The sequence below is a fragment of the Asterias rubens genome, chromosome 15 (genome assembly GCF_902459465.1).
Source record: "Asterias rubens chromosome 15, eAstRub1.3, whole genome shotgun sequence".
NCBI classification, from domain to species: domain Eukaryota; kingdom Metazoa; phylum Echinodermata; class Asteroidea; order Forcipulatida; family Asteriidae; genus Asterias; species Asterias rubens.
This window is the reverse complement of record NC_047076.1, coordinates 7,510,296-7,523,368: the sequence shown is the minus strand read 5'-3', so window position 1 is coordinate 7,523,368 and position 13,073 is coordinate 7,510,296. Positions and strand designations below refer to the sequence as shown.

At 40.1% G+C, this 13,073-nt stretch overlaps 1 protein-coding gene across 1 annotated transcript in view; it reads right to left on the bottom strand.

The window, feature by feature from the left end:
* LOC117300042 (phosphatidylinositol 5-phosphate 4-kinase type-2 beta-like) overlaps positions 1-13,073 on the bottom strand; it is a 45,254-nt gene that overhangs the window by 17,691 nt on the left and 14,490 nt on the right. Inside the window, exon 3 of the mRNA XM_033783709.1 lies at positions 9,333-9,429. Within this exon, the coding sequence (XP_033639600.1) occupies positions 9,333-9,429 (97 nt within the window). The remainder of the gene's footprint in view (positions 1-9,332; positions 9,430-13,073) is intronic.

Here is a 13,073-nt window from a genome sequence, read left to right as displayed (position 1 = left end):
CTCCCACTTTTTCAGTTTGCACTCCCACTTTCCAAATTCCTGGCTAAGACACTGCATGAGTGTAAGGGTTATACCAAAATAAAAAACAATTATCGCATCCGCATTTCCACAGTGATCTAGTTTATTCACTGGTAACCATACAACGGGTACCAGCTGGCTGTTTGTATGACTTATTGTGACTTGAATGTTGATTTTTGTTATCCACAAAAACAAGTAGGCCTACATGAATGTTATCAACATTGACTTAAATACAAAGTCCTGAAAATCATTCATAAAACTATTTTGATACCAGGGTCAAATTTCAAATATTACTTAAAGGTTTTTAACAATTCAGGACAACCTGACCTGTGCTCAATTTATGGCTCTACTTACTACCCAATTCTGCGCGTACGATCACCCATTCTCCGTTTATGTGCAAGCACTGAATTTTTGTGCTAGCTGTGTAAGCACATGATGCTATCGCCAAAATTCCCTGCTAACCCCTGTAGGCTTGACCTACATGTAAATAAGCACAGAATTCCCTGCTGTCGCAAGCGCCGATTCTTTGCTTACGGTAGATGTACCATGTACTAAAAATCATAATAATAAAACCATTCTTATATAGCGCATATCACCGTGAGGTCCCTATGCGCTGTAAAAGGAAATCAACAATTATTGTACAAAGTAAACAGATATGTTTTTAACCGGGTTTTGAATTGTTCTGATGTCTCAGCCTGTTTGACAACCTCTGGAAGACTGTTCCATAACTGAACTGATGCATATTGGAAAGAGCGGGATCCGTACGACTTGGTTTTGATAACAGGGGGAGTCAGCAGGGATTTATTTGAAGATCGAAGATTTCTGGTTGTTTTGTACTCCTGAACTAAGCTTTGAAGATAAACAGGGGCAATACCATGGATACATTGATAAGTCAGAACCAAAACTACAGCTCGAATTCGGTGGCACACAGGATTTGTATACTCCACACACTGGTCTTGTCATTACAGGCTATTATGATAGTCAAGACTAATGAGTAAACACACATCAAGGTCCACAGGCTTTCTCTTCACATCCCAAGGTCAAGAAGAGTAAAAAACAAAAACACCTCAGCGTCTAAACGGCAGAAATGTGTTTAAAAGCCTCTCAAGTCATAGACATAGATGTAGAAATAATGTTCGATCAATGGGAGATTTTTGGACGGTCCTTTTTCACAGTTCTCGCCAGAAGTGCGCGTGCCCTGACCCAGCTGCGCATTACTGAGCATGTGCGCACACACGCTGAGCCGCGAAAAAGGACCATTATAACTGCGGCTGCCAGCGTCCCAAAAGTCTCCAACTGCAATAACAATATTGTTCAATGGGAGACTTTTGGATGATACTTTTTCACAGTTCTCGCCAGCAGTGCGCATGCTCAGACCTACCCGAAAAACTGAGCATGTGCCCGCACATGCAGAGCCGCAGAAAAGGGCCGTTATGTCTGCTGCCGCCAGCGTCTCAAAAGTCTCCCCACTGCAATAACAATGTTGATGACAAATTACATGTCAATTCAACAACATAACCAGAGTCTTACATAAACGGGGCTTGTAAAAATCCACAAGACCACAGGGTTTGTACTGTAGCTCAAATTCTTTGGTGGACCAAAATTTTGTTTACACGAGCAGAACCAAAATAAGGGAAAAAAATCCCGAATCCTACATGATACATGCATTTTAATGCAGGCGAACATTGAGAAAATTGATCTCATAGGTCTTTGCAGCATAGACTTAAAGACAATGGACACTATTGGTAAAATAATGTCAAAGACCAGTCTTCTCACTTGGTGCATCTCAACATAGCATAAAATAACAAACCTGTGAAAATTTGAGCTCAATTGGTCGTCGGAGTTGCGAGATAACTATGAAAGAAAAAAACACCATTGTCACACGAAGTTGTGTGCTTTCAGTGGCTTGATTTTGAGACCTCAAATTCTAAACTTGAGGTCTCGAAATCAAATTCGTGGTAAATTACTTCTTTCTCGAAAACTACGTCACTTAAGAGGGAGCCGTTTCTCACAATGTTTTATACTATCAACCTCTCCCCATTACTCATTACCAAGTGAGGTTTTTTGCAAATAATTATTTTGAGTAATTACCAATAGTGTCCACTGCCTTTAAAAAAATAAAAAATTCAGACTCAAAGTCAACATTTGAACAAACTTGTTCCGGTTTAGATATTACACCGTGATCTAACAGTTTTATTAGAATCGAACAATAAAAAAAAAACAGGGATTGATATCAACTGGTAATTTTGCATAGCAAGACACTTTGACTTAACATATTTTGTGCACACTGAATGCTGATTATATTTAGTAGCGAACGGTGATTTTTGAGTAGCAACCCACACATTTTGTGTAGCATTCTGCTCTGTTATACAAGGGAAATCGTTCACAGAATGTACTGCATCGTTGGTAAGAATTTTACTGCAAACAAATACATGTACGTAGCACAAGGCAGTACACATGCAGCAGATCTCTCCACAAATAGACTCTGCATACCTCACGCATATATATTCAAACTTGTACAAGAACCTTGTGTTGTATGTTTATCGTGTGAAGGCAACAAAAAGTGCGCACTTTAACGTGGACAATAGTTCAAGACCTACATTTGTACATTACACTGTAGTGACAGTACATCTACTCGACGGGGACAAAGTTCAAAATAATTTCCATGCAAATTTAATTACAGACTTCCAATATGATCACCACAGACAAATTCAACGGAAACCCCAAACAAGAACACACAATGGGGGAACTCACTAAAAAAAAACACATCTATAATCAAAGGATTGATATAGTTTCAAGCATGTTCAGACTTACAAGAACCTTGTACATGTATATGTTTTCATGTGAAAGAAGTTTTGTGCAAGAAAATGCGCAATTAAATTATGCAAACTGTTCACGAGTGTACATTACACACATTTTGCATGTGCACCATGTACAGGGTTTAAAGTCAGACTCGAACAAAATAGACACTTCCATACACTTCCAGACACTTCCATAGGTGGTTCTAAGCTAAAATCTGAACATTGTATATGTACATGTACTACCCAACTGTTTCAATATAATCGAATACATCTAATTTGCAAACTGCTTTGCTTCCCAAATGACCAACAGGATAAATGCAAAAAAAACCATTTTAACCCTAACCATGCTAAATGCAACAATATGCACCAATTTTTTGAAGTTGTTGTAATTTGTTGCATTTGGCAGTCAACTCAGATGTCTTTCTTTGACTGAATTTGTTGCATTTGGCAGTCAAGTGACTGTGTGTTGGTGTTGCATTGTGTTGCACTGGGCAGTCAACTCAAATTCACACCTTGATGGAATCTGTTGCATTTAGCAGCCAAGTGATTTTCATATGTTGCATTCTGTTGTAATTAGGGTTGTTATTTCATTGGGCAACCACACAATGATGTTATTGTTATTTGGTGAATTACATATAGTTGTAAATGCTTGGTTACTTATATTGTATTGGGGTCACATCCACTAGTTTCTGTTGGTTGCAAGGTCAATATACAGGGGTTGTGGGTAATGTAAGCTCTAAATCACGCCTCATTATTATGTTAACTATGCCATTGTATGTAAACTTAGAGCTTGGGTGATTCCATTGTATCTGAGCAACTTATAATGGGTGTTCACAAATAATTTATTGTGTGGGAAAAGTATTGGGAAGTAATTATGATGTAATATTGGGTAATATTTATAATTTAAATGGAATTGAAAAGAATAATGTAACAGTAAAAACATTTAAATAACAGTTACATTTAAATAACAGTTACATAAAAAAGTATATAAGGCCTTCCAAATCTCCAGCAACCCACACATTCTTATGTGGTAGCATCCTGTTAACATGTCAAGCCGTGAGGCCAAGGTTCTGCAGTTTGGATTGAAGAAAAGTGAGAGAAACATCTTTATGGATTCCATCATGGAGAAAGAGAAGAGGAAATGTAGAGGAAAGAGTCGGCCTACGGGAGGAAAGAAGAGGAATGGAGGGAAAGGGAAAGGACTCCTGGATAAGTGTGACAGGCGCTACCAGCAGCGAAAGAAGGAGGAGGAGAGGCAAGCCCTTAGAGAGTCCCTGAGAAGGAGTTGCAATGAGGCCGGCATTGCAATGACAAGAGGCAACTACCGAGCTGTAGTCGATGTGTCAGACGATTCGGAAGAGGAGTACCTAGATGGGATCGTTGATCAGCTAATGGAAGACTGCCCACCTGAGAGCCCGGTAGATGATGATGGAGAGGCAGATGAGGACTTCCAGTCTTCAGAGGAGCAAGAGGGAGAGTTCGATGACGTAGAGTCTGTTGAAGATGAGGTTGATTCCCCGGAAGAGGCCATGGAGGTTCTAACTACATCAACTGGGAGGAAGAAGCGCCCCAGGAAGGTCTACGTTCCAGACTCGGACAACGATCCAGACCCACCGGGTGCTGATGACCACCACTATGCGCCTGATGAGTTTGGATGGAGCCGAACCCTCAGACGAGTGAAGGCGCAGAGGTTCAAGGGGCCGACACCAACTGGCCCAACCTTCAGACGGCACAGGACACCTGCCAAGTACTTCTTGGCCTTCTTTCCACTAGCTGTGCTTTCCCTCATTGCGGAATGGACCAACATCAATCTCCGTGATGGGGGGTGTAAAATTCTTTCGTCAGTGGCAGAGCTGCGTGCTTGGTTTGGTATCCGCATAGTCATGGGCCTAGTCAAGATACCCTACTACCAGGACTACTGGTCCAACAGTCCTGGGTACTACAACCGACTCATCGCTACCACCATGACGAGGAGTAGATTTGACCAGATAACTCAACATTTAGCCTGTGCAAATCCAGCAACGAACCCCGATGCATATCCCCACCGAGACCCTTCCATGTTTGCTGACAAAAAACACCACTACAGCTACATGCGGAAGCACCCCCTCTATCCCCTGCAGCCTGTTTGGGATGCTGTGCTAGCAAAATGCAAGGGGAACTACAACCTCAGCAAGAACTTGGCAATAGACGAGGCCATGGTCAAGTACTCTGGTTTCAAGGCCAAGGTTCGGAAGTTCTTTATGCCATTGAAACCCATCAGATCGGGTTTCAAGATCTACGCCCTGGCTGAGTCTTCAACTGGGTACATGGCAAACTTCATGGTCCATCCCTTCCAAACAGGCAAGCCAGCCAAGATGGTGGACATTGCGATGTCTGTGGCCAGTCCGTTTGTAGGAGTTTACCACCACATCTACACGGATAAGCTCTACACCTCTGTTGAGCTTGCTCGGAGACTTTTAGCAGCCAACACCTACCTGACTGGAGCGGTGAAGTCAACGAGCAAAGGTCTGCCCACCGATTTCAGCAAGAATTCAGAGAAAAACCCACGCCACTTCAGGAAACTGAAGGCCCTGAACAAGATGCCCCGTGGGACTTTCTACAGCAGACAAGCTGACCAACTCACTGCTGTTGCCTGGAAGGACTCCAGAGTGATGACAATGCTTAGCTCTGCTCACCAGGGCTACAGAAACAGAACAACCGACAAGCTCACACGGAGAGTCAAGGATGAGAGTGGCCGGAGGGTGTCATCATCTGTTGCAGCCCCAAGCCAGGCAGTAGACTACACCAGGAATATGGGCGGTGTCGACAGGGGAGACCAGCTGAGAGCTTACTACACCTGCTCCAGGAAGTCTCAGTACTGGTGGAGAAAGCTGCTTTACTTCCTTGTGGACATCGCTCAAACCAATGCCTGGGTAGCTTACAAGAGCCATCACGCCGCTACAGAGGGTACCACGACAACCACCACATCCGAGGATGATTTAGGCAGAAAGACAGGGAGAATGAGCCATTCTGCATTCGTCATGGAGGTGGGAACTGGGCTAATCAAAGGCTACTCAAAGGGGAGCACTCCTCGTCAGTCCTCCACAAGGCCACTGTCATCTGCCACCATGCCTCTCCACCACAGACAGAAGATGCCGGGGAAATACGCCAAGCAGTGTAGATGGTGCCTGCGAGGCAAGAAGAAGGCGGGGAAGCGAGTAGCTATGAGTAGGCACAGCTGCCTGACTTGCAATGTTCACTTGTGCGAGGGCACCTGCTTCCTCCAGTTTCATGGCGGCCAGCAGTAAAATTGAACAAACATCCGGTACACCAAAGAGGAAAAGAAAAAGAGAGAGAAAAAAAAAGCCAAACAAAACAAGCCCAAGTGTAAATAACACTTTCCCAAAAAATAAGGGGGAAAAAAAAAAAAAAAAAAAAAAAAAAGTGTACAATGTAAATAAAAGTTCCCAAAAAGAAGAAAAAACAAGGCCAAAAAAGCCAAAGTGTACAGTGTAAATAAAAGTTCCCAAAAGAAGAAGAAACAGGGCAAAAAACATGAAGTGTATATAGTGTAAATAAAAGTTGGCAAAAAAAAAAAAAAAAAAAAACATAGGGCAATGATGATTATTTCTTTTGCAGTCAGACACAAAGCAGTGCATGCAAGATTACTGAGCCCTAATAAATAGTCCCACATGTTAACTGTGCATACTGTTGCAATTAGCAGGGCAACTACCCAAAGCTAATTCCTGTCACAAACACATGCCTGCACAATGCAACAGAATTCGTTGTTGCATTGTGTTGCATTTGGCATGGCTCTCATTTCAACTGTGTTGCATTCTGTTGTATTTGGCAGGGTAGGTGAACGGACCCTTTTGATGGTTAGGGTTAATGTACAGGAAACGTTTTGACCCTAGCAGAGAGCTTTCCTCCGAGAGGCTCATTAAGCCTTTGCTAAGGAACCCCCTCAGGTAAAAATGTGAGTCCATTAACCACGTTGACAAATTTTTGTAAGTGGATACATACAAATGTAGTGCATACAATATGGAAAGATCTGTGGTTACACCATGTAGACTATCTCTAATGAGTTGGGGTGGTTCTGAAAAGAACCGTTGGTTTCAACTCTACGTTTCGATCAGTATGCACTGATCGTCTTCTGGAGAAAACTGGTGGATACAGTGTATTTGTATACACACATTATCTACATCACGATGTACATGTAGGCTACTTACTACATTGTACCATTTCCTCCATGATTGTACATGTAGTGTATTGCTCGTAAATCACCAAGTGGTTTTATCAATGTCAGTGTTCTGCAATGTTGGACCAGTAGTAAAAACAGAGTGATTTATGTAAAAAGGCAAGCTACAGGACAAGCAGGCACATGTATGTACATGTAGATGTAAGGCCACATAAACAACAAAAATTGTTGATCGTCCCCCCCCCCCCCCCGACCCAATTTGTTTTGTTTTTTTTGTTTTTTTTCTCCATGTCTGGATAGCTCTTTATACTTTTACTGCCCATATTTTTCAGCTGATATTTTTTTCAAAGAAGGTTGTTATTCATGTTGGCAAAACTAGAACAATTCTTCAAACATTTACTTGGGCTACACTGTGCTTAGTTGATTGAAAAAGTTTACAGAAAATGTCATCTAGGAGTTAAATTTGTTTGACAAAACTATTGAAAACATCAAAAACACAAACCCTCTGATTTATAGTGATTGTGATGATTTCTTTATTCTTTATTTCATATTTGGCATGTCAACCAAAAAAAACCAAAAAAAAAACCTCCCTCCCTCCCCCATCCGCAAAAAAAAAAGACGATCAACAATTTTTTTTTTTTTATGGGGCCTAACCATAGAGAAAGGTTTCTCTATGATATAACAGAGCTGCCAACATTTGCATCTTGCAATCATGTAGATTTGGCACACCAATCAGGGAGATATTCAGAATTTTATTCAACATACTGTAATTTGTAAAAGGGCAAACATTTCAAGAATCAGGTAGATTTTGCACACCAATCAGGGACATGTGTATACATTCATCATACATGATTAGGTACAAAGTTTCCATAAACAGGGAGATTGTCAAATTGGTTCATCACAAATGTTTTTTAAATCAATGTCACAATATTCAACTTTATAAAAAGGGTTAAGTTTTTAGTTAAAAAGTGTTATTTATTGGAAATACAGCCAATTATGGTCCTTTGGTACAAGTCTTCCCATGTCTTTACTGTGTAGCTGTGTTTTTCTATGTATACCCACTATAGGTCACGTGATGTAAACATTGGCAGCGCAATCAGTCTATTGCTTGACGATATGTGCAAACTTTTGGTTTTTATTATTATTATTATTATTATTACGTGGGTTCAGTGGGTCCCGAATGCCGCCCCAGTTAAACAAACAAAAAAACTGGGGAGAACCCGGTATACAAACATTTTTATTGAAGTACAAAGGTTGACGTACAATGCTTTAATAGACTTTTCAGGCTATTTCATCACATTTGTATCGATATTTCTTATGGGACAACAACAAACCAATCTAAGATAGGAAAAATATTATGCCTGCATATAATATTGTAATGGACCATGGTACCTGCAAAATTCACTGAATTAATTTGCATTGCTGGATTTATATAGTCCTTGAGTTGCCCAATTTAATTGGACTGTACAATCATACTGTAACTGTACGTACAGTAATAAATGTACTTTTCTTGTTTTTAAAAGGTTTAAAAAAACATGAACCTCTAGTGATGGATTGGGAACAGGGGGATATTATACAATTGTTGCACGCTGTGGCCGGGTCCATGGTGTTTTGTACAACTGAGGGAAGAAATGGCAACCAAGAGAAAGCAGAGAGCGCCATTTGCACATATCAAGTATGCACATGAGTGGCTATATTTACCCCTGCTTCGAACTGGGGTGGCTATATTCCCCACAAGTATGTCCATTTACCAGGGCAGACCAGGGGTGAAGCAACCGTGGTGTTAAAAGGCCGTCCGTTAATCCCCGCGGGAAACCCCAGGGAATCGAGTACTATGTAGTGTGAACAAATATTCATAAATACCTAAGACAGTTTCGCTATTCCTTGGTGGAGAGCGCGTCATGTGGGGGTGTTTAAACCTTTGATAATGACCAATGTTTATGACCGGTTGTGAGCAGGACAATTTCTTCATTCCTATTGGTCGAGAGCAACGGCTAGAACAGTTGCGCCACATCACGTGATACGCACGACGCCCACAGCACTCCCTTATAAGGAGTTGTTTACCCGAGGGCCTTACCATTTCATAGCTGGAGGGGTGTTGTGTTGAAAGAAATCATTGAACAATTATAATATTTGCATTTATTTTACTTTTTGACCAAAAAGTGTTGATGTTTTTTTACCGAAAAGGTATATGAATGGGAATCAAAGTGTGTTGAATTGTTTTTTAACTAGTGGTTTAAACCTGCCGAGGCCTTTATCAAGAACCGTGCCTCATTGGTTTAAACCACTAGTTGAAAACCTCTTCACTACACATTGATTACGTTATTTCTACCAACCTGATAGTCGAGGTCCGAGACGTTGAAGCGTTCCCTTAGATTCCTGAACACCAGAGGGCAGTATTCTTTGACTTTGAAGTGGCTCGGTAGGTTTTCTCTACAATTGCAAAAAAAAAGAGAAGAAAAAAAAATAGATTAAAAAATTACTGGAATTCGTAAGGTTATCTAGATGATCCGAAGTTTACACCCAGGTCCATTTCTAGGAAAGTTGATCAAAACTCGCTTAGCACAGAAGTTTTGGGCTAAGTAGACAGCTTACATGTACCCTCTGAAGAAACTAATGTAACAACTTTGAACCATTGGCTGTTAAAGGGTTTATGTAACTTTTGTAGGACAAGAAACACAATGTCCACAGATTTACACTAAACTTACACAGTTTGAAGATAATGATAGTAGAAAACTTCTCTGGAAATATTACGTGCTGAGGTGCTGTAGTTTTTGGGAAATGAGTAAAACAACGTCATGAAAATTGTTTTCGTCTCATGAGACGAAAACTATTTTAATCATTTACAAATGTATTTTCATTACATTGTTTTACTCATTTCTCAAAAACTGCAGCACCTCAGTAAGTAATATTTGAAGGGAAGCTTTCCACTGTCATTATCTTCAAACCCTGTAAGTTTAATGTAAATCTATGGACATTTTGAAAAAGTACCCACATCCTTTAAAATGTTCACAGGTTGGTTGTATGGTGTGTTTATTGAGAACTTGAGTAAAAATGCATGAGTGTAATGGGCTAATCATGGCTCTGCTTACTGCAGAATGTTATACCCCGGTCATACATAGACGCCCCTTCTACTGCGATGGAAAAATACCGAGAGCGTGGCCAATCGTGGGCCAATTGTGGGCCAAACGTGGGAGGATGGGAAGCTTCAAGCTCTCCCAACGCTTATTTTGAACATGTTCAAAATGAAATCCACCCCTGTAAATATATCCTGCATGTAACAAAGATAGCTCCATGATCTGAACCATCTTTATTACAGATAACCCATACAGCACAGCTGCTCATTTTGTTCTTTCTGTATAGAAAGACAAACAAGGACAGGACTGGGGTTTTTATTAAGAAAAAAGAAACAGCCGGGGAAAGTAAGTTGTTTATTGCCAAGATATTCATAAATACAGATTACAAAGTGTTAGTTTATTCAACTCTGTTCATTCCAGACAGAGGCTTCCAGCCCATCCCATGTAAATATTCAGCATTCATTGTTCACAAACAGCCACGAAGGTTGCTGACCAAAAAAAAAAACTAAAAAAAAAACCAGGGGCTCCAAATCCAATCCGGTATGGCAATGTTTTTCCTTCTGATAAAGATAAAGAAATGTGTCGTTATTCACAGCGTCGTGCCAGAAAAACAGGAACTGCACTGGATCAAGCCAAGTGATAGGAATACGTGTAACCGACAGGAAGTCATGACCTTCTACCATGTCTATAATTGTAATCACATACTATTCTCTGGTCTTCGGTTAATTCGGAGTTCCACCTCTAAGTCAACAGAGGCTTACTGAATACATATAATACTTGTGTACACAAGACATGATACTGCATCCGAGGAAAAAAGTAGGACATTTTATCCAGTAAAATTAGGTCTGGCTTCTGGTGTAGGCTGTATTAGATTTGTCAGGCCTTATAAATAGCAATTAATAATAATAATAATAACAACCGTATTTCTATAGCGCCTAACACCTCCAAAAGAAAGTCTCTAAGCGCTCAGAGGAAAACAAAAGAATAATTAAGTATGTGAAGATTTAATCAGATATGTTTTGAGAAGAGTCTTGAAACTTGAGATCGTGGTGGCTTGTTTGATGTGTAGAGGGAGATTGTTCCATAAGTGAGGAGCAGCAAACTGATAACTACGTTGACCATATGCTTTGGTGGTAACTTTAGGAATAACGAGGGTGTCTTTGTTAGCAGAACGGAGGTTTCTAGTGGGAGTGTATGGAGTTAGTAGATCTGATTTGTCCAAGGGCAACATAATCGGAAAACACACTCCACTGAGTAGGAAGAATTATAGCATGCCTGAATGTACAATTTACAGTCACAAACAGTTATTTGTCATATTTATAATGTACACAACTTCAAAGTTACTCTCAAACTCTCCTTTTCAAATTGTATTTCCATTAATTCATAGTTTTGTTGCTTCCCAATGCTCAACATATGCAAGTTTTCCCAAATTTTATTTTTATTCACTGAGGCAATTTTTGTTTAGCTTTAAGAGTGCCTGTAAAACTACGACTGGAGTCTGGCTTATCTGGCAGTCTTGGTTTAAACAAAAATTAAACCTCCCCTTTAATTTTATTTTAATAATCAAATGTTGACTTTGAGTCTGATTCTTAAATATCTTTCAGTTTTGTTCAATATGAAAGTACTGTTACCCGCAAGATCAAATAAAAACACTTTCATCCTGATACTGTGTCCAGCATGATACTTGGTTCTTGGAAAAAAGTAAGAAAACAAGTTTTGAGTACAAAAACTAAAGGGCTGACTTACTTGTCCATACGGTGCATTGTTTAAAATATTTTTGAGGCTATTTAAATCACAACTTTCCCAAGCGAAACAAGGATAGAAATCAGGCTTAAGTAGGAAAAACATCATGCCTACTGTGTAAGACCCGTTTTTGTTGTCATATTACGATTGTGGTCTAATGGAAAGGTTTGCGGTAACACCAAGTAGTGACTATCTCTAATGAGTTGTTGGGGTGCTTCTGACAGGAACCATTGTTTTCAACTCGATGTTTCGATCAGTATGCTTGATTCTGGTCATGGAAACCTTTGAGCCCTATGTAAGCTTGGGCGATATCGATTTATTTTATTCACGATATATCGCCGACAGTATATGGCGATATTTGATAATCATCGCGATTAATTAAATTTGACATCATCAGTCTTCAAACTCCCAGTGAAAGTTGTAGAAGAGACAGTCATAGCATAAGAGAGGTGTTCTAATGACCTATTCTGCTGGTTTTACTCCAAACATATGGGGTGCAAGATGTCTCATCTAGGAAGTACATAGCGATATTGCGATACTTAATCGATGTCACGATATATCGCGATATATCGCTTCGATTAAAACCATGCCCTGTGTTTTTTTTTTTTTTTTCTTCGTTTTTTTCTCTCACCAAATTCAAGCCTTGCTTTGCAGGGTTGGTTTCCTCCAAACTTGTCAATGATTAACCAGTAGGACCAGTTACTTTGTTGTTTTACTCGTCAGTCAGCTTTTCCGCCAAAATTGAACAAGCCACTAGGCAAGAATTCAGACTGGTTTTTGTGTGTTAAGGAGAACGCTGACATGACATATGAACAACCCTGAAGACTCATCTTTTTTTATAAATATTTCAGTAACATTCCATAGACATTGGATTGTTTCCATTTTTCTTGAACTTTGCACCGCTGGAGGACAACCAAGTGCCATGAGCACTTTTGTGGATACCGGCACTATTTATTAATTATGTACAGACTTGGTGTACAAACGGATGCATATTACAGTATGTACAGTGTGCGTACACATGTAAGTTCATTTCTCATGGATTTGTGTGAACATAACAACAGCAAGTTTTTGTAATAAAAGTGTTCATAATCTCAGCAGTACAAATTATTCCCCATCCCCCATACATAACCACGCATACTTCAAAACCCTGCACAAACTTCCACCTGTACAAAGACAGAAAATAATCCAGAACCTCACGGAACCGTGTGAACGTAGCAACATCGAGCAATAAGTGCCCTTCACAATCTCCATCAATGC